The 27,397-nt window shown below is 39.9% G+C and overlaps 2 protein-coding genes across 14 annotated transcripts in view; both read left to right on the top strand.

The window, feature by feature from the left end:
- CLIP1 (CAP-Gly domain containing linker protein 1) overlaps positions 1–15,562 on the top strand; it is a 73,910-nt gene extending 58,348 nt beyond the window's left edge. For 7 of the 11 annotated variants that reach the window (XM_072143939.1, XM_072143929.1, XM_072143919.1 and 4 more), the window contains 6 exons: positions 3,741–3,761; positions 6,251–6,368; positions 8,129–8,288; positions 9,206–9,261; positions 11,198–11,325; positions 12,713–15,562. In XM_072143939.1, the coding sequence (XP_072000040.1) occupies positions 3,741–3,761; positions 6,251–6,368; positions 8,129–8,288; positions 9,206–9,261; positions 11,198–11,325; positions 12,713–12,941 (712 nt within the window). In that variant the 3' untranslated portion in view covers positions 12,942–15,562. The other 4 variants (XM_072143972.1, XM_072143979.1, XM_072143911.1 and 1 more) reach the window with 2 other exon arrangements.
- A 2,676-nt stretch (positions 15,563–18,238) lies between these two features.
- On the top strand, positions 18,239–26,773 carry LOC140122722 (uncharacterized). Of its 3 annotated transcripts, none has more exons than XM_072143864.1 (4): positions 18,239–18,472; positions 20,108–20,237; positions 21,344–21,477; positions 23,416–26,773. In XM_072143864.1, the coding sequence occupies exons 1-4, from the start codon at positions 18,353–18,355 to the stop codon at positions 24,220–24,222; spliced, it is 1,191 nt and encodes a 396-aa protein (XP_071999965.1). In that variant the 5' UTR covers positions 18,239–18,352; the 3' UTR covers positions 24,223–26,773. The 3 variants fall into 3 exon arrangements, with proteins under 3 accessions (XP_071999965.1, XP_071999975.1, XP_071999983.1); XM_072143874.1 differs by having other exon boundaries at positions 18,254–18,414; XM_072143882.1 differs by lacking the exon at positions 18,239–18,472 and adding an exon at positions 18,516–18,541.
- The last annotated feature ends 624 nt before the right edge of the window (positions 26,774–27,397 follow it).

Genomic DNA, 27,397 nt, shown 5'->3' with positions numbered 1-27,397 from the left:
GTTATCTGGTCACCTAAAAAGATATAGCAATGATTTAGGGGCAGTTTACAGTTCTGCAGTTTACAAGAAACATACAAGGTACTCTATCGGTACTCCCCTCCTCCCCACTGGATACATGATGGAGTGACTCCGCAGCCCAACGTTCAGCACGTGTCCAATAGAAATCATCCAGCAGTTTGAAAAAATTGCTGACCTGCTACTTCTAAGAGAGTAGGGCAACCCAAGTGGTGATCACGTAACTATATATGGGAATCTTATCAGTGAATGAATGTGAGGGTTTCAATGGACTGCCTTAGCATCTTTCTGCTGCTATACCCATCATAGCACCATCCATGTGCATGCAGCTTGGTCACAATTTATGCATTTATTTGCCATTCAAATCAGTTGCTGTTAAGAAAACCTTCTACTGCCTTTACTACTGACGTTAATTTCCATTCAGTGTTATTGAAGCCTAGCTGGGACATTTTCTTTTGCAACTCCATATGTCCTATCTTGCTCCAATTTTTGTAAATTTCTCCATAATTGTTACAGTAATACAGCCATTAATGGGGTTACCTAACGGTAAAGTTTCTATTTGAACAGAGAGCTACTGATGTATACTCGAGTACAAGCCAATCCAAGTATAAGCCGAGGCACCTAATTTTACCACCAAAACCTGTGAAAACCTATTGACTCGAGTATAAGCCTAGGGTGTTAAATGCATTGGTCACAGCCTCCCCAGTATATAGCTTGTAAGCCCCCTGTAGTATAAAGCCTGCCAGTCCCCTGTAGTGTATAGCCTGCCAGACCCTTGAAGTATATAGACTAGGGTTGCAGGATTCATCAAGATCACAGTACTTATATGATACTTTCAAAGCCAGAACGGTTCAATACACCAGGTTTCTGTTACGTGCAGTATTGAATGACTTCCACAGACTCTAGCGACTCCTAGTATCTGCAGACATCGGTCAGGGAATCCTTTTGAGAGATGTGTCGGGTTGGTGGCAGAGCAGGGCCCACGTCATCAGGGAGACACCACCATCTGTCCATGTATGGTCTCCACACCTCCTGGGCTGACTAAACACATTTCAGTGAGGGAAGAAGGAGGAAGACAGAGAATTTTAAAACACCGGTAGGTAAGTGTGTGCTGCCCCTATGGCTAAAATGGAAAGGTGTGCAGCACAATCAACAACGCCTCCGGACAGCTGGAAGTTATTTCCCCTGCCAACCGCTAGTGCCGTTGCCCTGCGCTTTGTCTCCATCACTTCTGCAGGTATTAGTACCACTTCATCTTCCTGCTATACTAACCCCTTCTGCTGACACAATCCAAACATTGCATCCAGTGTATTATGTTAATGGACCTGACGAAGAGGACAATTCGTCCTTGAAACGCGTCGTCCACTGTTACAAAATAATTTAAACTTTTCATACACCTTGGAGTCCACCTTTCCAATTTAGCCATAGGGGCAGCACGCACTTACCTACCTGTGTTTTAGACTTCTCTGTCTTCCTCCACAGGGTACGCTGCGGCCCTTCCCATTTTTCTCCCCACACCCACTACTTCCAACCGTAGACCCCCCACCCCCCACCTGCAATACCATCACCGCTTCCACCCTAAGGCCTCTTGCACACTAGCGTTGCGTTTCACGTGCGGGTGCAATGCGTGAAAAACTGACGTTTTTGCTGCGTTTTTGTTTCATTTTTGTTCGCGTTTTTTTGCGTTTTCGGTGCGTTTTTCACGCGCGTTTTTTTAAGTCAATGGGACTTTTTCAAAGGGACCAAGGTTCGGGAATAAAATGTTTTATTTAATTGAAAAATAATGTCTTCTGATAAGTTGCAAACATCTGCGATCTATTCTTCACTGTTCCGCGCGCGTATATTATCTCCCGACAAGTTAGCAGATGTGAAGAACAGTGAAGAATAGAATAAAAACAGTGAACACAGTGAACACAGTGACCACAGGATCATTTAAGATAAAAACACAGTGCAGAACACAGTGCAGAATAGATTACAGATGTTCGGCACATCTGCTTACTTGTCGGGAGATACGCGCGGAGCGGTGCGAACAAAATAGCATGTGAAGAACAATATATATGTGTGTAAAGAACACATTGCAGATGTTTCCATACATCTGCAATGTCTTCTTCACACATATATATTGTTCTTCACATGCTATTTTGTTCGCACCGCTCCGCGCGTATCTCCCGACAAGTAAGCAGATGTGCCGAACATCTGTAATCTATTCTGCACTGTGTTCTGCACTGTGTTTTTATCTTAAATGATCCTGTGTTCACTGTGTTCACTGTGTTCACTGTTTTTATTCTATTCTTCACTGTTCTTCATTGTGTTTTTTTAATTAAATGATCGTTCGCGAGCAGGGGAAATACTGTTATTCTGGTCACCTAGCAACCCTTACGTTTAAAACGCATTGCACTCGCATTGCACTTGCAATGTTTGCGAGTGCAATGCGTTTTTGATACGTCCCCATAGACTTGAATGGTGCGTGAAAAATGCGCGTGAATCGCAAAAATAGAGCATGCTGCGATTTTGACGCGCGTGCAAACGAACGCAAGCACGCGCGTTGAAAACCACGCAAATGGAGAAAGACCCATTGAATACAATGGGACAGAGTGCAATGCGAGTTCTGAGCGTCAAATGCACGCGCAGAACTCGCGCGTGAAAAACGCCAGTGGAGAAGGGGCCTAAGGCTCTTCTCTAAACACATTTCAGAGCGGTGAATTGAGCAGGTGAATGAAGAACAGTCCTATAAGTAGAGAAGTACAGGTAATAAATGTATATTTTCTTCGGCCCCAGGGGTCAAGAACAGGGGTTCCCAAATCCTTTTGTTGCAACAGAAATGCATAACTGATCAGAGCACTCAAAGTGAATCTATCATACGATCTATTACTCCATTTCTACAAGGGCTGAAGATTTTAGTGGTTTTATTTCACCTATGCTTTGGATTAATGTTTATTTTATTTTTTTTTTTTGGAAGCTCAGAGGTTGGCCAGGATTTTCTATTGCAGGTATATCTGCTTCAGGCTTTATATCCTGGGCAAAACAATTGATCCCAGTAATATGCCATTAATAGTAAAAACTGGCCACCTCTTTTATATAAAATTATATAATGTATAAATAAAATGTATTGTTTTGCTTTAAATTGCATTTTAGCATTCATAGAAGTTTTATGCTGTAAAAGTTATTTATTTTGAATGATCCTTTTGAACATATCAGTTCTCACTTTTTGTCACAAATATATCCACTTAATAGTGATATTGTCTTGAAAAATAAAAGGTGGTGTACAAGGTGTTTAAATCAAATGGGTCCTTCCTATTCCTGAAATGAAATTGAATCTTTGTGGATTGCAAACTGTCCTGCTGTGTTCCAGCTTGCGCTGCTAATCAATGCTCATCCCATTCCTCTCTCCCTTTCTACTTTTGCTTCCTTTGCTATATCTGTGTGTCTTTAATGGTAAGACTGAAGAAAGTCTATCCACGTTACAACAAATAGTCTTATTTTTTTTTTTATTTCATTTTTTTTTTAGTACAGCATTGTTGTACGTATTTTGGCTGCATATGTCCTAAAGTGTCTTGCTTTTGTTTTTATAAAAAAATCAAAATAAAAAAATACAAATAAAAAAACTGAAATAATTATTTTCAATTAAAAACAAGGGGAAATTTGATTTTTCCTCCCTGTATATCACTTTTTTTTCTCTCTCCATGTTTTCTAACATGTGGTCTTTGTTATCTTGCATTTTTAAGCTTACCCAGTAATACAGAAAGGTACATGTTTCATTACTGAATGTTTATAAGTAATAAGAAAAGAATCTGTGATCCTTTAGAGTAGATTTATGCGACTTGGAGCATGGTGGGAGTTGTAGTCTTAATTCTTAGTTGCATTCTTAAACAGTGATCAGATGTTCGGCTACCCGGCAATATAAATGTAAAATGAAAATGAAGATATGTGGAAGCCATATAAGTGCTTTCTGCTTAAATTTATTTAATCTCTTCTATCAGTTTATTAATGGGTACATGTGTCCTTATAAGTTCCTGAAGAAAGATGTTCCTCAGGACTTTTTATTATAACTCCATATGCTGCGATTGTGGAATATAGAGTTATAAAAGTTGGGCTCTGGTGACACCCCACAGAGCACTTCTGGTTCATTTACAGTACATATTTTTAAAACCTAATTTTTGGACGAAGGAGGCCATAAATAAAGAAGAAAAATACATACCCTGAATTCCTAGTTAAATTATAATTGAAGATTCTTTTGACCGTAGTAACTGTCACTATTTTCTACGATTAGACCTGTATGATCTATACAAAGGATAGCGTGACCACCACCAGTTATTAAACAGAAGTACGGGAGTCTTTGATTTCTTTTCACCAACTGGTGGGGAAATACAATTGCGGTTAAATATGCATATGGGTGATCCATTCAAAGCTTTGAGAGATATCAAGAACACATGGAATAGTTTAGAGCCATCAAAAAACGGATCATTTAGCCCCAAGTAGGTTCTTGGTGTATCCTTCATGCCTATTAAATAAGAGGTTGTAACTGGTGAAAATTTTGGCCAGTGTAGTGCCCATTGTTTCATTCATATATATTGTTGTCTGTTTTAGTGATGCACAGTGTAGATTCTGCACTTGGTTTTGTGTGTTCATGTGCAGTATGGTCACTAGTATGTTTTTGCTTCTTTTAGCTTTGTTTGAAACCGCATTGTGTTTCATGTGTTGGAAGTTGAAGATTACTGGATGGGTTATTTTTTTTCTAATGATAATAGCACATGCATTTAGATGTCATAATATGTAACCTCTAGAAGAATTCATTTTTATTCAATCTGTTTGATCTTGATGTGTGCAAGTGGAACATTTTTATCTTCTATTTTTTTTTTGGCTGCAAGCAGATCACTATTTCTTAGCCTAAATTCATACAATTTGTTTTAATAGCAATACTTTACTACTTTAATCCCTCCCAGCCAGTGAGATATCTGGAAATTACTTCCAGATAAGTCAAACATGTTTTAGATGTGTGAAATGTGACTATTGTGGGGTACAGTGGTTGATAAACACTGTAGAGGACCATCTGATCCTTCCATCATCATACCCAATGCTTTGCATGCTTATCGTGTTGTATAGCTGTGCATGTTCTTATATGTGGCTTCGTAACTTATGATAGACTTCTGACAAAATGTAGATCAGTAGGAAATATAAAGGGAAAATGAAACAAATAAATTCAGGCATTTTTTACATTGAGAAGGCATCGTGCTAACTGCATGGGCTGTTCTGTTGTCATGTGAAATAGACTCATTCTATTTTTTTGTATTCTTTTGCCGAACAAGGTAGCATTTTCTACAATGAAATCTGGTTATAGGGTCTCATTTGAACACCCATTAAAGATGTTGTCCAGTTAAGAAAAACAACTAGTTAAAAACATAATAAATGTTGAATCCATTCCAAGACTTACTCAGTTGTCACAGGTCTGGTCTTAACAATCGAAAATGCCCTGTTAGGCAATTGCCTGAGGCAAGTCACTACCAAAGCCTGTGAGTAGTCAAAATGATACCAAAACAACATTGATGCTATGCAATAAAAAGTCAAACAGCTTTGTCTTCTATCTTGGCTATGCATGGAATACAATTATTTCATATGCTTCCTAAATAGTTCAAAGTTTGTAAAGGATGCCTGGATTTTACAGGATTTTTTTCCATTTTTTTTTCATAGGTTTTGTATTTAATTTTAGTGAAAGTCTTACCAATACACACCCATCAGTCTCCTATTGAACAGGGTTTTACAGTTTACATATATTATCTAATCCATAAATACACCAAGTAACACTGAATTGCATGCATTACTTGTATCCTTCAGATTACGAGTTTTAGCTTTGAAGCAGAATTGTAAATGCACCTGGGATATCCCAGGGTTGTTGACTGGGTCTACACAGACCTGTATTCTGGGTGTATAGTCTTTATACCAGGGACCATACAGATAGTTTCTATAGGAAACTATCCCACTTAATTGTAAGAGCTCCATTATGCTTTTGGTGGTTGACAAGCTTGTTGACTGTTTAACTAGCTGAATTGTGAATGTCACCCTGGACAATAATTTAGGACATTACAATAAGATAAGCAATGTAGATATATAACTGTAAAATTGTGTTCAAAGATGAAGCTTCCCTTTTAGCCTTAGATAACAATCCTGTGTAGCAAATTGGAAATCATACACATTTTCTCTAGTTTCTTGTTTGGTTTCTGACTTTGTTTTTGTGCAGGGAATCTGTTCTTAAGAAAGAGTTTGATGAGGAGAAGACATCTCTACAGAAATCTCTCACCGGTACCAGTGCCTTGATCACTGAAAAAGACAAAGAACTTGAAAGACTCAGAAAAGAGGTATCGGTCCATTTAGATTACCTTTTGTAAATTGGCATAATTCATTTCTTTGTTTATCATTTCTGAGGCCCTAATCTTTACCATTATCTATGTGTCCCATCTTTCACAACTCTTTGCTTGTAAACTATTTATGTCCAAAATGATTTGTCTTCTGCTTAATGGAACACATCCTGCTTCCCAATTACATCTGCCATGAGAAAAAAAAATCAAAAAGGGGTAAAAAAACAAACAAAAAAGCAGCAAAACAGTCAGAACCAGTTCACACCTGTGTCCGGGCTTTCCATTACACACTGCATTTAAAGAGAGCAAGAAGGGTAAACTATCTAAAACCAAACTACAAATGAATGTCATTTAATGAAATTTTATAAAATAATAAAATCTCTGACCGGAGCTCCTTAGTTCAATAAAATGGCTCTTTGCTTCACAAGTCCTCTGACTCGATCCAATCTTCTTACAGCTGAGGGATCCTTTCAATAAGAATAAGTCGCCATTCAGACAGAGAAACGCTTGTATTTATGCTCCTCCAACCTCAGAGTATCCTATGTATATATGAATTTCCTCTACAAAGGAAACGGCTGACATTTTTCTGTTTCATCAAGGGTGATAGTTCTTTATTGCATTATACTCACAAATAAAAACTTTAAAAATGTGCATAAAAAATCCCCATGAGAATACTAGTCGTACAAGCAAATGAATGTGATGTGGAGAAAAGGTCTTTCATTCACCTTCCATTTCCCATAGACGTTATTGGGCCACAATAAAAATAAAATGCATCCTGCTGTATTATTTTTTTATGTGATTAGTAACGGAATCGGACAGACCCAGGTGTGAAATAAGCCACTGGAGTACAGGGACTTTTCTATAATAACGTGAGGATTAACATGCCAGGGGTGACTTCCAGGCTGGAGTCTTGTGATGTGACCGGTCAAGCAAGCAGAGCTGGCACAATCTTTCTTATTCAAGGCTTATTTAGAAATCACGTTGTTTATATCTGAAGCGCCTCAGAAATTAAGAGTACGACGTAGCTGACATAGTGAGGGAGCCTGTCAGTATTTCATGCGGCACGCTGTGTTTGCACAAGGAATCTCTAGACATATCCCCTTTAACAATTGCAGTCTTCAGCTTTCTATTCTATGACTAAACCTTGAGTAAATAAAGACTTGTCATTTTGGAATAAGTGAATATTGTGCAGAAAGCATTTGGTGCAGCTGACAAGCCAGTGACACAATAGCTTCTTCATCCTTGAATGAATAGGGAACCATCATCCCCTGCAGTAGGTGGAACCTTATACAACAGGCATTGCAGACCATGGTAGGACTTTTTATAGGCTGCACTGGGAGAAATCACCATTTAAGAGTTGTTTTTTCTAATATTGCATTTGATATGATGAGCGCTAAGGTTAGTATTCTGAGAATCTGTTGTACTGCTTTATAATATGATGGAGGAACTTAGAGAGCACTTTATGGCTTTTTTTAATGACAAAAATGACTATTGTGCTTTTATTTAAAAGACTTTCACTTGAAGTTTTTATTAAGACAATTTTGTCAGTTATAATACAGAGAGCAAAAAGAAAGAAATGTAGTTGATAACCGGTCGCTGGTAGACAGGAATGATGTATAAGCGAGTAAGCGTCACAGAACAGGGAAAATTGCCTTCATTAGCTAGAGGCTTGCAATAGTGTAATTTAATGCATCAAGTTCAACATTTGTACCTTTGATACCTGAGAATACAAATTCCATTATTCTGGTATTTTATTCTAGATTGCATTGCTACGCGGAGAGAATGAATCTGCTAAGACCCTACAGTCAGCAGTGAAGTCACTTGAATCTGAAAAACTCAAGTTGGAGAAAAAAGTACAAAGCCTGGAGAAAGAACTGGATCAGAACAAAACACAACTCAGCAACCTGTCAAACTCCTCAGGTAAGATGGAAGTGTTTGTTTATTACACTACTATTCCAAAATCATTCTAGTGACCTAGCAGAAAGACGCATTTAAGAAAATGTATCCATTTAAAGCACAACATTAGTCACTGAATCATTGTTAGTAGAATTTGCATCATAGCTTACAGATCATCTAATGTTATTTATATCTACAGAAGTCCATAGTCTTGTGAATTCATGAAACTTTGCCCTTTATGTCTTAAGAAGGCGATGTTTTTCTTGCTTTCCATTCCATATAGTTAAAGGAAACCTACCACCACAGATCCATCTATTAAGATAGATCGGGTGGTAGGTGCCTCTATTGTACGTGAGGATAGCCCTTTTACTCCAAGCCCCAGTAGCCTCTTTGAGTTTCCGTCCAGGACATCTTCAGCGCGCAGCTACAAGGAGCTGTGAACGGTCGCCCGCAAGGCAGCTCCTTCAAGCTACGCGCTGAAAATGTCCTGTCCTGCGCCGTGTAGCCTCGGCTCAGGCTACTCCTCTTTTGAAAATTTGCATATTACCACAATAAAAATTTTAAAAAGATACAGGGGATTTGAGGATTAACCTCGGCTATCCTCCCGTACAATAGAGGTACCTACCACCCAATCTACCTTAATAGGTAGATCCGTGGTGGTAGGTTTCCTTTAAATCACTAAAAAGCTTCTGGGGGGAAATGGATGAGCAGGTCACGCTAGTTCTGTCCAGCCCACCGGGTGCTGGGGACATAAGTGGAGTCGTGTAGTGATGCTGTTCTGACAGACAAGAAGGGCAAACACTCTGTAAAACCACACTACAAATGAATGTGATATGGGGTAAACAAGAACGTAAAGGGGTAAGAGGTTACAAAGACATTTATGGTTTTCCATCTTCTTGCTTTCCTTTATTTATTTGATTCTTTCTTTTTATTTTAATTAGGTGATGGCTCATTCAACAGCCTATACCAGGAAGAAAAGTCATCAATGGAAAGCCAGGTATAGAATCTAAGGGAATCAATGGCTATAACACCTTTGTATGCAAGCTTGACAAATGCATAGTAATTCCTCTTTGAGCAGACCACAGAAAAGTGAACTGCTCCTATAGGGCAGCGTTCATAGAGTATATTGGGGAAACTTTTTTTTTAGGGATGAGCTCTTCTCAAAGGGGTGGTCTTTTGAAGGTTTCACTTTGGGTCGGACTGGGGGGGCCTCGGGCCCACCAGTGACATTGGTTCTGGGGGCCCACCTGTGGCTACATGGAAATTACCTGTATATTGTGTTTTGAAAGGCACAGCAAATGCATCAGGTAAACTGAATCCCAATACTCATCAGTATTAATGATAGTACCACTGTACCATTTTTTAACAAAAGTAGAAGTTGAATTTCCAGTAGATGCTAGTACCACAAACAGGAGGGATATACCGTTCTACTTAAAGGGATACTGTAACCATCTTTTATCCCATTAAGTGAGCAGCACACTAAGGTAGGGTATCCACTACTCCGTATATTCCATATCCTACCTGTGGGTGCTGGTTGTTTAGTGATGATAAAGCTGGTGATAGTGTCTCTTAAAGTGGGAATGGTACAAGCAGTCATTGTGTACAAAGTATGTTTGTAGCATATTAGACTTCATTTAAAACTACAATAAATGTACTGTTTTCTGCCAGGAAAGGGGATAAGTGTCAACTCACAGAGTGGACTATTGTTTGTCCCCCCATGTGAAACTTCAGGACAGGGAAATTTTGCCAGTGATATTACATGATTATATTACATATATTATATATACAATACAGGCGGCCCCCTACTTAAGAGCACCCCTAGTTACAAACAGACCTCCTGGATGTTGGTAATTTACTCTACTTTATCCCCAGGCTACAATGATCATCTGTTACAGTTATCAGAGGTGTCCGCAATTAAGCTTTATTATTAATCCTGGTTTTTATGACAACACAACATTTCTTAAAATACAGTTGTCACTGAGACCAAAAAAATTTAGCTGGGTGTACAATTATAAAATATACAGTTCCAACTTGCATGCAAATTCAACTTAAGAACAAACCTACAGACCCTATATGTTACATAACCCGGGGACTGCCTGTATAAAGTAATACCTGTGGTGACTTCTATATGTCAAACTTCATAGATAGTATTGGATATATAGTAGATCGGGATACATATATAACCTGCGGCTCGTGAGGTTTGAACCTATGGAACACTAGACTGCTGGATGATCGGCCCGGCTGGTGACTTTAGCTGTCTGTAGTGCTGAAGTAGCAGTGATGTCTTTATAGGTACAGATCGAGGGGTAGGACAATACAACTTGCATCAAACGCGTTTTCAAGAGCTTTTGGTACAAGCTGTATTTTGTCCTACCTATACTGTAGTGATGTCTTCCACAATACAACCAGCTGAAGTCACCGGCCTCACTGCTTTCACCTTCTTTCAGTCACTAATTGGATAAGATACATAGGACACATTTTACAGTATTGTAGCATCTTTACTCACCCGGCAAGGAGTTCATCCAACCATTGAGGATTGCCCATACAGCAGTTTGATTTTCCATAGGTACGGACCTCACGAGCCGCAGGTTAGTTATATATGTATCCCAATGTAATATATCCAATACGATGTATGAAGTTTGACATATAGAAGGCAGCGCAGGAATTACTTTATGTTGTATATATTTGTAACACTTCGCCTACTGCGCCGACACATCATACTACCTACATATCTTATATGTGTGTGTGGCCTTACCATAGGCCATAACATTAGAAAGATCCGGCATTGCAGTGCTGATGCAAAGGCTGCTTAGTACTTGTTCACTGTTCTGAGTAAATTTAACTAGCCACCACGTGGTCTTAATAAATTCATGTTTATGTGGTATTTCTAATCTTAGTCTATAATATCTTTTGTGTAAATTTTTTTTTTCCAGATTGACTTTCTCAATTCAGTCATCATTGACCTTCAAAGAAAAAATGATGATTTAAAACAAAAGATTGACAAAATGGTTGAAGCATCACTTAATGGAAATAACGTGGAAGATATGGATAATCATGACAGGTGTGCATTGAAGTTTTGTATTACATAAGCAAATATTAGGTTTTGAAGTAACAGAAATTGCTTGTTTGTAGGAAAAGAGATTAGAGAGAAGAAAATAAATAAATATATAAATAAAATGAAAGGAGGAGGAAGGCATTGGGGAATTGAGAAAGGAATTGCAGGGAAGGAGGGATGCAATAGACACCAAGAAAAGCTCTGTATTTTGCTGTCTGACGTGGCGGGCTGGGTAGCCCAGAGATCCTAGTACTCTGGAGATGGTACGTAATGCTTTCAGAATTTGTCAATGGTACCATGCAGCAAGGCCGTCGCGTCCAGCACCTTTTTCATATTACAGCACCACAGGGCAATTGTGGGTGCATCAGGCCTCTCTCAGAAAAGAGGAATGCAAGCCCTAGCCGTCAGCCCAACAAATCTGAGTATGGAGCTTTAGTAGGATTTCTTTGGAGTCCTCAAGTCCCAACCACCCCAATTTTGTCCAGAAAGAAGAGAGGAAGGTACAACATATCTGGAATACAGTCCCTTCTTCTTCACCAATAACTTTTTTGAAAAGCTGTACATTTTTAACTTCCCAATGTAATGGTCAAAGCAGAATGTTACCTTTTTATATATATTTACATGTTAGGTGGTCATATAGCAACATAGACAAGGTTCACATGGTGTAATACTATGTATTCTAAGTGTGTCTACTTTGTAGCCCAGTGTAAACCTCTGCTGTGACACCCTGGAGGTGTTTATTTCTCTTCATTTAACATATTTAGCCATCTTTTCTAAATAAAAATTGGTCTGTTTTATAGGTATGTTGGTATGTTTTATATATTAGTATGTATGTTGTATATATTAGTATGTTTTATATATTAGACAGGGACATCTGAAGTGACACTCCTTCTGCAGCCTCTAAACTTGACTTATCTCAGGCAAAATATGACTCTTTTGCATATGACCTAGGGAGGAAAATTATTCTAGGTAAACTGGTGAGATTTCCCGTAAGAGAGGGAATTCTAGAAAGAATACTTTATAACCTACCTGAGGGGGTTGCTAGTTTAATGGGGTAAAGTCTGGTGACTGGTTTCCTTTCAGTTGAGACTGTAGTACATGGAGGTTTGCTGTCCTCATACAAGTCCTGCATTCTATATGTAGATGTAGTAAGGAGGTGAAATACACTTGATGGATATAATAACTTGTAATAAGCCATCATTTTCTATATGTTACTATTCTATACGGTGCTTCAGCCTAATTCAGCCTTCATTTCTCTATTTTTCAGAATATAGGTTGTTATTTGAATTTATTTTCAATACCTTATTTATTTTCACTAAAACCTGTTTTAAAAATACAAAGTATGAACAGATTTTTTTAATAAAAATATACATTTTTCTTTCCTGTCTTTCAGTTTGAATGGTACTCAAGCCAAAAAGAAAGTGCCCCCCCGGCTGTTCTGCGATATCTGTGACTGTTTTGATCTCCATGACACGGAAGACTGTCCGACGCAGACACAGATGCCCGACTCTCCACCTCATTCCAACTTCCATGGTAACAGAAAGGAAGAGCGGCCATATTGTGATATCTGTGAGGTATTTGGTCACTGGACAAGCAGCTGCAATGATGATGAGACTTTTTAACATGAAACTGCCTCACTGAATCCTTGGAAGTATATTCACCGCACCAGCATTCATGTGCATTCACAGGCTTCTGGAAACACTCTGCCGAAGAACCTTTTACTACTTTTTCAGTAACAAATATGCATATCACTTCCCTGCACTGGCTGAAAAGGGGCTGCTATTGTCAACCAATGAACTCAACCTGTGTTAACTATTGCTTCATTTACCATTAAAGGGCTTGCAAAGGTATTAGAGCTAATGAGAATAAGACCTCATGTAATCTATGCGTGTTCTAACATTCACCAGATGTCATTACATTTATTGTAAGCTTTTTGTTTCATATTTGCACTATCGATTTTACATTTGAACATTTAGATGCCTTCGACGTGACACTGGATGTAAACTACATATCTGACTTTTCTTTTGCCAGTCTCAAGTATGGTGACCGGATGAAAGAAAACACTGGCTTTCTTTGATTACCAGTACAGACAATGCCTGTAATTGCACATATAACCTGAACAAATGAACATGTATACTGTAAAGGTGATCCTGAGGATAGCACTTGTCTAAGTTTTGTAGCACAATTTTTATTCGGCGTAGTGAGAACTGCACAGATGATGAACTTGCTGGTTCTAGGGCGCTATATTATAACAGGCCTGGACATGGCTATATTCTGCACAGGAATTACGGGAGAAGAGCTAATAACAAGTGCTGTATACCAGTCACTGTCCTGTGTACCAAATCCAGTATATCTGTATGAAAAATGACTGTTCAGGCTCTGAATCTAAATATGTGTAGTTTTGTTGCTTTTTATTCTTCACTCAAGATACAGAACACTTTGACGTGTGAAGTTTTTCTTTATCATGTTTTGCTTACTCTTCTCAGCCATTGTGGAGCTTACTTTTGGTGAATTTATCTACATAGCTGCCAAATACTGTATCTTAATGAATCGTGCCCTAGAGGAGGAGGTGGCCCGCTTGTTCTTATATTGCCTTCCTAATGGATATTTAAATATTTAATGTATTCCCTAGACTTGAAACAGCTTTTGTTAGCTACCGTATACATGTTTGAGCACATGGGTTTCTAAAATGCATACTATGCTCATTACTTGTACATCTAGGTCCATGTATCACAGAGGTCAGGGCATGTAACTCTTCCTTTCAAATATTGGTACGGTGTCTCCAACAGGTCTGTTGTCCATCCTCACAGATCTTTGCTGTTGGAAACAGAGCAATACAAAGTTACATTAACTTAGTTGAGGTTAACGCAGGCCTCTTCTTCTAAGCCCTATCCAGCCTCCTGAGCTCACCGTGCTCCTAGGCATGTGCCAGCTCTAACTTTAGCTGAAGATGTGTAGAATATCTCCTGATGTATGTTAAGGCTTGTAAATCTTATGAAATAACAATTCTGGATGGTCAGTTCTTTTAACTCTTGTGTTGGGCAGTTTCTTTGTTAATCCACCTAGAAAATTTTTGGTTTGCCCTGGCAGTCTAACACTGTCCAGTTAGTACTGACTGTAGTCAGACTGCACAGGAACACAGCTACTTGACAAAGGGGAATGATAACGCCCAGTTGTCACTTAACTTGTTCAGCTAAATAATAACTAACTTATAATAATTAGCACAAAATAGTGTTCTAGGAAAAGATGGTCTTGTTTCATGGGAATACAGATTGGGAGAGGGGAAATTAAAGAAGCCGTCTAGGCGAAAATAGAAAAGTTTTCGTTGTGAGAAACTTATCTTGAATAGCTTCTCTAAGTGATCCGAGACTGCTAGTACCATGTTCCGTACAAACCCTATGGTTGTGAGGTACAGTAGTATGGGCTTACATGTTAAGTTAAAAGAGAACGGACCATACAGACCTTAAACAAGGAGAGCAACATCATCACATATTTTTTTTAGGGTAAACCTCTTTACATATATTCAAGCCATGAATTTTAATATTGCATCCCAAACTTTATGTCCTATGACTCTGCTTTCCAAACTGCCAGGAAGTTACAGGGTAGGAGAGGCTGCTACATTGGCAGTCTGAAAGTAAGTAAAACCCTCAAATCTGGATCAATTTGTGCCTCCGACCTTAACAAAGAAAACCTAATTCATTTTTATATTAGTCAGTGAGGATTGCGTTTTGTATTGTAAGAATCCTTGGTCTATTAGAGATCAATTCAGTATTTACTTCCTTTACCTGTGCCTGCTCTTTTTCTCCTGAATTCATTTAACCCTTCCATGCCCCCTACCTTTGTAAGAAAATCTCAATATTCATTCTCCCAATGTTGTACTTGATACCTTGTTACATTACTGTATAAAGTCTGTTTATAGAGTATGTTGTTAAGTTAAGAAATTAGACAGGAAAATTTCTCAGAATATGTATATGAACGTGACATGTTGTTTGTTAAATGTATAGTAGATGTAAGAATGGATGAATGTAAATATACATATTCTCTCCAAATAAAAAAAGAGGTGATTCAGATCTTTCTATCCATATAATGTATTACTAATCCAGTACATATTTATTGTTCATGTAATATGTATGTTCTTAAGTGAGTTTTCTTATATTGAGAATTCTGTACCTGGCTTTCCACGGATACATTTGTAATTGGCTATTAAAAGCTGTATTAACTTAATAAATACATTTTGAGGATATTGTGTGTTTTAATTAGTGCCTTAATTCCAAGCCAATTAAATTTTACATTTATGAATTTTATAAAATGTTATACATGTACACATACCATATGGTGTTTGTGTATATATCTATATACAGGCAGTCTACAGGTTACGTACAATATAAGTACCAACCTATGGAACTTAAGTTGAATTTGTATGGAAGTATAACTCGAGGCAAAGTATTTTTTTTGTCCCTAATACAATTTGATAATTTTATAATATTGGGCTTTGATGGAAAGAAGGATTAACAATAAAGCTTCAATGTAGACACCTTACATAACTTAGCCTTGGGTCAAAGTTCATTAAATTACCAGCATTCAGCTGGCAGACAGGTCTGTTTGTAACAAGGGTATATTCTGTAAGTTATGTTCTTAGGTTGGGGACTGAGCTGGCCTGTATGTATGTCTCAGCTTAGCTCCACCTGCTCTTTAACATCATCACTGCTCCTTACATGCATTTTCATGATGACAAGTTCAATATAAAACCCCAGCCCACCAATCTTTTTTGGACCAAACTTGCTAGTGGTCTCCTGACTGCAGGAAAGTAGATTAATACTGGTGAAGTATTGACAATGGAGCGACAGGGATTAAACAGCTATGTTTATCTTTGTCACAGATCCTGTAGCAAGTTGCATATCTTAAACTCCTTGACATTTAGGTGTATCAAGTAGTATACATGTTTAACATCCTAATGGGTGAATACTTGTGCCTAGTCATTGTTTCCTTCAATTATATTTACCCTAAAAGGAGACTAAATCTGTAATTTAATCTGTAGGAAAACATTTTGATAATTTTACAAAGAGTGGAGGCAAACCTCTCAACTATTGTAAATAGATACACCAGAAAATAGAACATGCAAAATGCCACAATGGGAAGCAACGGAGTAACTGGCAAATGCTTTTACTAATACATATTCCATGACAATAGGACTAGAACCACACAACAATGGTCAGTCCCTTCATCACAGACTGTGTGCTGGTTGGATTTCATAGAATGAACATGGTGCTGGGGAAGGAATATCATTGCATCATTCTTGCATCACCCTTTACTGATCAACTACTAATCATTCATTTTTTTGTAGTGAAAGTGACCGGAAAACCCTATTGAGGGCTTTTTTTTTTTTTTTTTTTTGAGTGCTTTTTTGTTTTGTTTTTTTTTTATTTGCTGCCAAAACACAGAACCCCTAAAAGAAAGTATTGGCCAACGCCCAGAACAGGTAGAAAATGGCAGGTTTTCAAACCATACTGTATAAAGAGCAATCTATCAATGACATTTATAATATGAAAAATACCAGTAGACACACCTTTGTATTATTATTGAATTTCAACCTAATCCGTAGACTTCGTAAAGACGTAGTCTCTGGTGGTGGTGGTATGTGTGTATTTAGCATGATGTCAGTATTTTATTCAGAAATTTTTTTAAGAGAATGTTTGAAGCTTTGAAGGGTGGGTATTAGTCGGATAGACTGGGGTAGGGCATTACAGAGAATTGGTACAGCTCAAGAGAAATCCTGGAGATGTGAGTGAGAGGTTTGAATTAAGGAAGAGATTAATCTTATATCACTGGCAGATCGAAGAGCAGGGGAAGGGCGATAGACTGAGATGAGAGAAGAAAGATAAGGAGGTGCAACATAATGCAGAGCTTTGTGCATGAGGGTTATAATTTTAAACTTGATTCGGAGACAGGCAGCCAGTGCAGTAACTGGCACAAAATGGATGCATCTGCTTAGCGTTTGGTCTGAAAGACGAGCCTGGCAGCAGCATTAAGAATAGATTGTATAGGAGAGAGTTTAGTGAGTGGAAGACCGATTAGTAGGGAGTTACAGTAGTTTAGTCGAGAGTGAAAAAGCGCAAAAATTAGCATTTTGGAAGTTTCACTTGTAAGAAATGAACAGATTCTGGAGTTGTTTCTGATATATATGCAGTGCAAAGGAGAGGTCGGAGTCCAGCACAACCCCAAGAAAATGGGGCTGCTGCCTCTGGGTTATAGTGATCCCACAGACCAAGATGGAGAGGTCATGGTTGGGTCAGTTATTAGACGGTGAAAAGACAAGAAGCTTAGCCCCGTATGTGGTGGATGTATGCTAGCTGTACGAACTGCCTCTGGCATACAGCCGCCATAGGAGTGCATTATGCACTGTATCGTGAGTACACACGGTTGTCACCGTACCATGCCATCGCCATGGCTTCCTATGGAGAGGGGAGAGGCGAGGAGTGCTCTGCTCTCCCCTCCCCTCTCCAGTGAATGTAGCATATGATTGTGTGAAAGCAGCCTTAGAGTTAAATACAGGTTCCACACTTCAGCAACGCTTGTTTGAAAGGGCCTGAAGGCATGAGATGCCAGTAGGTGTGATACAAGCTTCCTTTACTCTATATTTGTAAAGTCATGTGTATAAGCAGATAGTATATATTCCCTATGATTATGATGGCTGGAGTTAGCTAAATACACTTGGCACAGATAAAGACCTCGGCCGGTAGCTCCCTCTTGTGTTACTATCTATAACTACAAGTTACTACACCGTAGCATCTCACTTCTGCCAGTAGTTATAATGGACGCTCCTGCTCCTCCGGGCGGAAGTGCTGCTGGGAACTTATGACTTGCTTATTGGTGGGAGGGATCGCAGTGAGTAGTGAAAAGGCTCGGAGTTCAGATAACTTTATTGTTCTGTGTCTAGAATGACAACACTGATACAACACACGCATTCAAAATAAAGGTTCTGCCATTGCCGACTGCTTGTTGTAGTTGCTCTTCCATTGTGGTCACTAGAAAGATGTCGCCAGAAGGCGGGAGAGTACAGTTTTCCGAATGGGAAACTGGCAAGAGGCGCCTCAGGTACCTGTACATATGTCCTCCCTGCTCCTTCCAGCTGAAGCATGAGCAGAAGGCAGAGGTGTGTATAAGATGGAGGTGGGGGAACAGCACCTTATGGGTGCAGGGGTAACCCCCTACTGACAGGCGGGTATGTTACATCATCAGAATCCAATGATTCCATAGCACAATCTGTCCTGCTCCCACTCATTATATGCATTATATTATTGCTTAGACTACAATTCCCTCAGGTCATAGTTCAGGGCTTCGAGTCTTACATTATTATGTTAGTAGTATAAAGGGGTTGTGGTTTGTAAAGTGACTGTAATCTACAGCCTGGTCCAAATCCAATCTGGAAATCTGCATTGCATAGTCTGGGTTCACATCTTGTTTTTTAGCCATATGTTGTAAAGACATGTCAGATGGATTCCGATGTTTCCCACGTTTGGCTGCTCCCAATGTGCAGGGTGTTTTCCCAGTGATGTTATTGCCCTTATTTGGACAGTGACACCACCGAGCCCAATCCTGCCTTTTTTTTGCCAGATGCGACATATAATGGTCAGACGTTGGCAACAACTCTGCCTTCATATGCCACTATATGTCAATGTATATGCTGAGTACACAGAAAACATGATGTGAACCATCCATAACTGGTATACTGTGGTCCCCCAAAGGTATCATAGGCAGATGCATGGTAAACATACAAAAACGCATGCATTTCAGTCCGTATAAAAACGTTCCAAGATGCACTGTGTGACAGCACCCTAGGGCTGGTGCCACACGCACCGCTTTGTCTGCGGCCGGTATTTTGCGTTAATTTAATGCAAAACACAGGCGGCTCGTTCCCGATCACAGGCGTTTCCATAGAAACGCCGATGCGATCGGGCCGCAGCCCGCCCCAGTGGGTGCAGCTTTGTTTGCGTTTGCAAACGCAGACAAAATGGTGCGTGTGGCACCAGCCTTAGGGTTGAAACAAGATTATAGGTATTTTGCAGGTTGAAATCCAACTGCCCAATGTTGGGACACCCCCAATCTAAGGGTGTGGCCACGCATTGCGCTTTGGTTGCATTTTGAAACGCATTACAACAGCTCAGGAGAGGTGATTTGCCTAATTGCCTTGATTACTGTTAACATTTGTGTTAACATTTGAATGAACACACATGTAAACAATGTGTTGACAAAACAAACGTTAACACATGCATTAATATTGAGTTTACAATGCGTTTTGAAAATGCAAATGTTAACAGTAATGTAGTTAGGGAAATGACCTCTCCTCACCTACTGTAATGTGTTTCAAAACTCAACGTGTGACCATGGCCTAAACTGTAAGGTTCAGCCAATAGTCATCTTTTTTGAATAACAGCATTCAGCATGATAACTCCTTGAAGCAGTAAGGTCCAAGTCACATCTCCTGAGGTCTCCAGTTATTTTGAGCCAAAGTCAGGAGGAGTTTTGCACACACAGAGCTGGTACAAGTCTCTCCAGGGAGTTTACAGAGAAGGTAAAATGGAAAGACTTGCACTGTTCTGTGTGTTTGACCATTCCTGGTTTTGGCTTAAAATAACTGAATACCTAATATAGATGTGAAATGGGCCTTACATGAGATTAAAAAAAAATCTAAAGAGTAATAGAGGCAACCCTGATGGGAAGGGTGAAATGTTAAAAATTGTAAAAAACCCCACAATATTTGTAATGTTTTTTTTTTTCTCTTTCACAGGAGAACATGATCCCTGTATTTTTGGGTAGTGACGTTGTTTCACAAACTGGAGTTCGTACAGAAAACCATCCAAAAATTCATGCTAAGTTTGCAAAGAAGGGTCTGGCAGCAAGGCTTAACTTTAGCACTGGTAACTTTTCCATATATGATAATGATTACTACGCAATGAAATCCATTTTGGTTATTACCCTGTGTAAGCCATGTAGAAATTGATGGAAGAGCCCTATTGGATTTAGTATTGGCGGCAGTGCTGAAGTACTATGACGTATATCCAGGGAAACGCACCCCATCGGTAACCAGGCCCCAGTGTCTTGCATTTAAACAATACATGCAGTCCCCGGGTTACATGTTATATTGCGGTAATATGACATATAATGAACACAAATGGAACAGCAATGTAATTAGGCAAATCTCCTCTCCTCAACTGTTCTATTAAGTTTCAAAACGCAACGTAAATGCCATGTGTAAACGCAGCGCTCTTCTCTTTTTTTTGTGTGTGTGCATTCACATGGATGCAACACTAGCGGAACGTGTGACCCCCGGCCTCAGATCTTCTTGCTGCTACATGGGCTTTTTCTGTGAGACAGCCCAAAGCCATTGCAAATGCAAGTCATAATGCATGCATATTCTGATTGTAATACAAAGATACTTACTTCGGAAGTTATAGACACAACCTCAATTATTTTATAGTATCTTTTGTGAAATTATGTGGACAAAACATGACCAAAGGGATTCCCCTTATATGTAGTCTTCATATATTACAGGAGCTGACATTCCTTTTGGTCATAAATCGAGCTCAATCTGGCCCCTTTACACTCCCAACAAAAAAACCAACACGGCTGGTGACACACATGACGTTTTTGTCACGTTTTTCGCCACGTATGTCATCGGCCTAAGACACCCCTGCGGAAGCTGCTATTACAGTGATAGCCATTGGGTTGTTTCGTCACCTACCTTTCTACTTGTGACATACTAGGCACCAGTAATGTAGATACTATTATAATTAAATTTTTGTTATAGTTAGCAACGGATTGTTTTAAACTGTTTTTAAGCAGGGGAATTATACTGCTTTTAGGGCAGGTATTGTGCCTTAACCAATACTGACATTTCACATGTCTCCCTATATTTTTTAGTTTGCTGGCTTACCTCCATTTTTTATTTTTGTATTTTTTGCAGTTGTTGATATTGGTTTATTGAAAAAAATATGATTCATAGAAATGTTTTGATTCTTTCTAGAGTTCAAGTTTGAAAAGATGAGACTTCCCGGCGGGCTGAACAGTCTCTGGTTTTATAGCATTCAAGGACTTTTTAAAGTGGCTTTTGATTTGTACAGCAGAGAAGAGCAGCTGGCGGTCCTTGACAGTCTTCAGGTAACTGTTGTTTTGTAAATTGATGCATGAAGTATGAAGGGCCTATCCTATCCTTAACCCATAAAATGGGAAAATGCCTTTAAAGCTATGAGTATAGATTAACAATAATACCACATACCTCCCAACCATCCCGGATTTGGCGGGACAGTCATGGTTTTTGGGCTCTGTCCCACTATCATGGGCGACTGGAGAATGTCCCTGGTTCCACCCCTCTCCCCCGGTTTGTCCCGCCTCCTCTCGGTCCCGTGCATTAGAGATGCGGAGCAGCCAAAGCATTGGGGCCAGGAGGAGGCAGGACCAGCCCCTGCTGCCTGCTACAGGAGGAGGCTGGGGCCCAGTAGAATAGAGGACAGGAGAAGGCTGGGGGAAAGAGGACAGGAGGCTGCTGTAGGAGTCTGGAGCACAGGAGGAGGATAAAGGACAAGAGGCTGCTGGGGGACAGGGGGAAGATGGATAAAAGGAGGAGGCTGGGGCACAGAAGGAAGATAGAGGAGAGGAGGCTGGGGGACAGGCGGTAATAGAGGACAGGAGGATGATAGAGGAGAGGAGGCTGCTGGGGGAGGCTTGGGGACAGAGAGCTGCTGGAGGAGGCTGAGGAACCGGAGGGGGATAGAGAACAGGGGGCTACTGGAGGAGGATAGAGGACAGGAGGCCGGGGCACAGGAGGCTGCTGGGGGGGCTGGGGACAAGGGTATGCTGGAAGATAGGAATAGGCTGGGGGACAGGAAGAGGGTAAAGGATATGGGGCTCCTGGAGAAGGCTGGGGGACGAGAGGGGGATAGAGGACAGGGGGATGGAGGAGGCTGGGGGACAGGCGGAGAATAGAGGACAGGGGGCTTCTGGAGGACAAGAGGCCACAGGAGGGTAGAGGACAGGAGGCCACAATAAGAGGAGGCTGGAGGACAGGAGGTTGCTGGAGGACAGAGGGCTACAGGAGGAGGTTGGAGGTCAGGGGTCACACTAAGTGGAGACTGGAGGACAAGGGGGACACATGAGGCTAGAGGAAAGGAGACTACAGGAAGAGGCTGGTGTACAGTGGGCCACAGGAGGAGACTACAGGAAAGGAGGCCACAGGAAGAGGCTGGGGGACAGAGGTTCACACCAGGAAGCTGGAAGACAGGAAGAGGAGGCTGGGGACAGGGGGCAACAGGAGGAGGCTGAAGGACAAGAAGAGGAGACTGGGGACAGGAGAAAGCTGAAGGACAGGAGGCTACAGGAGAAGGCTGGGGGCCAGGAGGAGGACAGGAGGAGGTTACAGGACAGACGGCTGCTACAGGAGGAGGAAGGGAGGCTGGAGGACAGGTGGAGGCTGGGGGACAGAAGGAGGATACAGTACAGGGGTCTGCTGGAGGACAAGGGACTACAGGAGGAGGTTGGGGGACAGGAGGAGGATACAGGTCAGGGGGCTACAGGAGGAGGCTGGAGGACAGAGGAGGTTGGAGGCTATAGGTAGAGGAAATAGAACTGGGAACAGGGGCCACACCATGTGAGAAGGGGTGGGGGTAGGAGTTTAGATAGTATTATGTGTTGGTGAGATAAATACAAAAAACAATTGTAAATGGAGGATAAAATTAAAGAGGGTTTTTTATGTTGCATAGTTGCATTAGAGGGTAATTTATGGGTCCATGGGGAGGGTTGGCCAAAGTAAGGGGTCAATATTTTATGTAGGGGCCATTACAGTTGTTAATATACTATTTAATATTTATGGGCCCATGTAAATAACTAACCCTGGACCACCACTTATATATCAGATATTAATCGAAAGGGGTTTGCATCCGAATAAGATTTATATAAACTGTTCCACTAATCTTCAAAGATTGTGTCAAATATTGTGTAAAAATTTTTTCACTATTCTACATTTATGTTCACAACAAATTTAGATTCCTCAGTTCTCTCATGTATCAATAGTCAATATCTTCCTGTTTATCTTGTGTATAGGAGCTGTGGAAATCTCGCCTTAAAGATGAACCTCTGAACAAATGTTACAATCTAAGTACCTGCCTGGGAAGTGTGGAATGTGTAGCCCCATTATCTATCCCACGAGAAGAACCAGAAATCCCTAAAAAATCAGTTTCTGCTTCTCAGCAAGTCAGCAGGATCCCTGTTGTTCATTGTCTTTCAGAGCACAACTACTGCATGACCAGTCAGGAGGGATCCAGTGGATCTCTATCCCGGGATACAGCAGGCTACGACAGGGTTATCCAGAGGCTTACATCTCTCTTGGGAATATGTTCCAGTTCGGTATTAAACTTAGAGACGCAATTAATGAAGACCATTGTAGCTTTGTTGGATGTTGTAGGACAAGTATTGAGTGGACAGAACTTCTTGGATAAGATCGTTAATAGCGTTATGGATCTCCTGGAAGTTGTAAGTCACCTACAGGAAAAGGACCACCAGAATGAGGCCCTCAGTGTGTATGACAATCGCTTGTTATTTGAGGTCAGCAGTTGGTTAGGGAATCGCTTTCACAGCGAGAGTGATCGCATCAGTCAGCAGGTAGAGGAGTTTAAGAGGAAACATATTGACCGCATTTCAGACTTGCCACCTGCTGAGGAATTGGTTACGGCTCTATTTCCTAATGCCATGAAAGTGTTATTACTGAAATGGATGGGGCTGTTTGATGATGCCTCTGTATCGAAACTGCAGAGTGAATATCCAATTTTACTGCTTATTTTGGAATTTGCAAATCACAACCTTATCACAGGAGTGTCTCATGTTCTCTACTCTTCATTAATATGTAAATAGGATGGTATATATTCCATTCCCATATACTTTTTCCTTCAGGTTTCTTGTATATTGAACATCCTGTTCAAGTGGATTTGATTTATTTTTAAAGGCAATGTCTCATAAGGATCTCCAGCACAGTACACACTGCTGAAAAAAAGTCTGCAGCATGTCAGATATAAAGCAGATTTTCATTGGGGATTTCACCCGTTATAATGGAAGCATAAGGGATTCCATCAATTTGGCTTCCCCAGGAAAGTTTTTAAGGGGCTTGTCCCAACTTAGAAGGTTATCCCCAATCCACAGTATAGGGAATAACTTTCTAATTGGTGAGGGTCTGACAGCTGGGATCCTGCCACTCCATTCAGTTCTGTGGGAGCAGCTGGAGATAGCTGAGTGCTGTGCTCTGCAACTTTTTGGGCCGTTCCACACTTGCGACTGGGATGCGGCCCGAACGCTGCACACCGGGACTGAACTGACATGCTGAGTTCAGTTCCGATTTGCAGCATTTGGCCCGTGCGTTCCCGGCAGCATGCGTTGCGAGTGTGATGCGAGTTCATCGCATCCCACTCGCAAGTGTAGAACGGCCCATAGCCATCTGAGAGAAATGAATGGAGCGGCAGGGAACATGCTTGATTAGAAAGTTATCACTATCCAAAAAATACATCACTACAACATGTAAATACCTCTTTTTTCACCTATTAGCTTTAATTAAGAAGCTAAAATGAAAGAAAACATAAAAAATCCATTTACATCATTATTCCAGTAATAATTTCTTGTATATTCTAAAGACCATGTAAAACAAATGCTAGCAGTCTCTTTCTCTGTATAAATAATCCTACACAGTCTTGAGCAGGTTGATAATTTGCCAGTTTTTTGGAGTTTGTTTGGAGCTCTCTTGTTGTATTTTGTTGTATCAGATTTATTATAGCAGCTTAGACAGCTTGATATACCGTATATGTTTTCATGTTGCCTGTTGAGGTCTTAAAGTGAAGTTGTGGCTTTGTCATTATGCCACTGGAGGAATGAATTAGATTTGTGGCTTATTTTGTCACTTTTGCTCTGCAATTCATAATTATGTTTATCACAACTGGATAAATCTGGATTAAGTGGTCTGAATTATAAACTGGAGTAGGGTAGGTTCACTCAGTTTAGAAATCAAAGTTACACATTTGTTGCAAATTGACAGAAGCAAAAATTTTGGAACATTTAAAACAGACTTATCTGCAATTATTATTGAGGGAAATTGACATGATCTGCAGCAGAGCAGTTCTCTGCTGTATATTAACATTGAAAATATTCTCTCTCAATAGGAAAAATCCACAACCAAATCCAGCTGGAAATATATAAATTGTGGATTCACTGCAGATTTCCATCCAGACCTGCTAGATCCACATCTACTCAAAAATGCACAAAAATCTACATTTATGTTTCCAGGGAAAATATACATGTTCTGGCAACCAATAAGCAATGTTGACAGTCAAAAAAAGACTTATCTGCAATTATTACCCCCCACACCCCATCTCTCAAAAAAATAAATAACTGTGTGAGATGAGGATTGGTCCAACCCTTCAATATGTCAAGGAAGCTTTAATTCTATAAAAACATTACCTCAGTGTACTGTCAAATGGTCCTTAACCCCATAGTTTAATAAGACATACCCTTACGTCTTGTTGCGCGAATGGGGAGTATAAAGAGGGCTCACGAGGAGCGGCGATCCGCTACCATGACAGCTTCGGGTCACACAAAGATTCTAGGCTATCATGATCTAGGCTATCTATTACAATGTGCGATTTGCAGATAATAATAGATGGTGTGCAAAATCCCCATATACTGCTATACTGCAGTATGGCTGTATATGATAGGATCAATCAGACAACCTAGGGTTAAAGTACCCTAAGGAGTCTGAAAAATAGTAAAAAAAATTTTAAAAAGGGAAAAAAAATTATTTAAAAAAAAATTTCAAATCATGCCCCTTTCCCTAGAAGTCATATAAATATAAATAAACAGTAAAAATCATAAACACATTAGGTATCACCGTGTCCGAAAATGCCCGATCTATCAAAATATAATAATTGGTTTTAACTGTGTTAACCCCGTGATAGAGATTTTTTTATCAATTGTAAAGGTGACTTTCATATTAACCCTTTCATGGCTCCCGGGACCAGGATGAGAGCATAAACTAAGACACACCAGTCTCATAGAAGATGCAGAAAAAACTCCCCATTTATTAGTCCGTAGCTGAATACATCAAACACAGAAAAATCAGCATAGGGGGCGTGATAATATAAAATACTGCAATGCTAATGGCCATAATGAATTTTAGCAGGACATCTTTAAGACATTCTATCAAACGGTTAATGAACTAGAAACTATTCCTTGTTCTCAGATATGTTTATACTAATTGTCCTTGTGTTAGCTCTGTATAAGTCACAACATGGCCTTCACGAAGAGAAGCTGCAGAGAAGATAAGAGCTGTAATGAAAACACTGTAATCTCTAAACAGTTTCACACAAAAATGAAGTCTGAATCCTTGACATGTCTGTACACACGTTAAAAGCCCCCCCCCCCCCCCCCGTCTAAAACTAAAATCCAAAAAGGCGTCCGTTTAGTTTGCTTGGTCCAAAATGGCTACTGTAGATGAATATATCACTAACACCCGTAACGGCAAATAGGACCTAAAGTCGCAAATGGCATTTTTTTTTGCCATTTTGAGAAATATAAAAAGTGATCAAAGGGTCGTACAGTCCTAAATATAGAAGCATGGAAAACTTCATAAAAAAAGACACCACATAGCTCTGTACACCAAAGTATGAAAAAGTTATTAGCGTCAGAAGGCAAAATGAAGTTTTTTTTGTTACAGGAGGTTTTAATTTTTGTAAATGTATAGAAACTTTATAAAACTATACAAATTTGGTGTCCCAGTGATCGTACTGACCCAATGAATGAATTAGACCTGATGCACAGTGAAAGCTGTAAAATTCATCATTTTCAGTGCATTCAGAATTTTTTTCCCGCTTCCTAGTACACAGCATAGAATATTAAATACCATCACTATAACGTGCAATTTGTTACACAGAAAACAAGCCATCACACAGCTCTTTACTTGGAAAAAAAAAAAGTTATAGATTTTTGAAGGTCGGGAGTGAATAATAAAGACGCAAAAACGAAAAAGGGCCTGATCCTTAAGGGGTTA

Source organism: Engystomops pustulosus, chromosome 1 (genome assembly GCF_040894005.1).
Source record: "Engystomops pustulosus chromosome 1, aEngPut4.maternal, whole genome shotgun sequence".
Lineage (NCBI taxonomy): Eukaryota > Metazoa > Chordata > Amphibia > Anura > Leptodactylidae > Engystomops > Engystomops pustulosus.
Note: the sequence above shows the minus strand (reverse complement) of the source record. Positions and strands in the feature narration are given on the sequence as shown.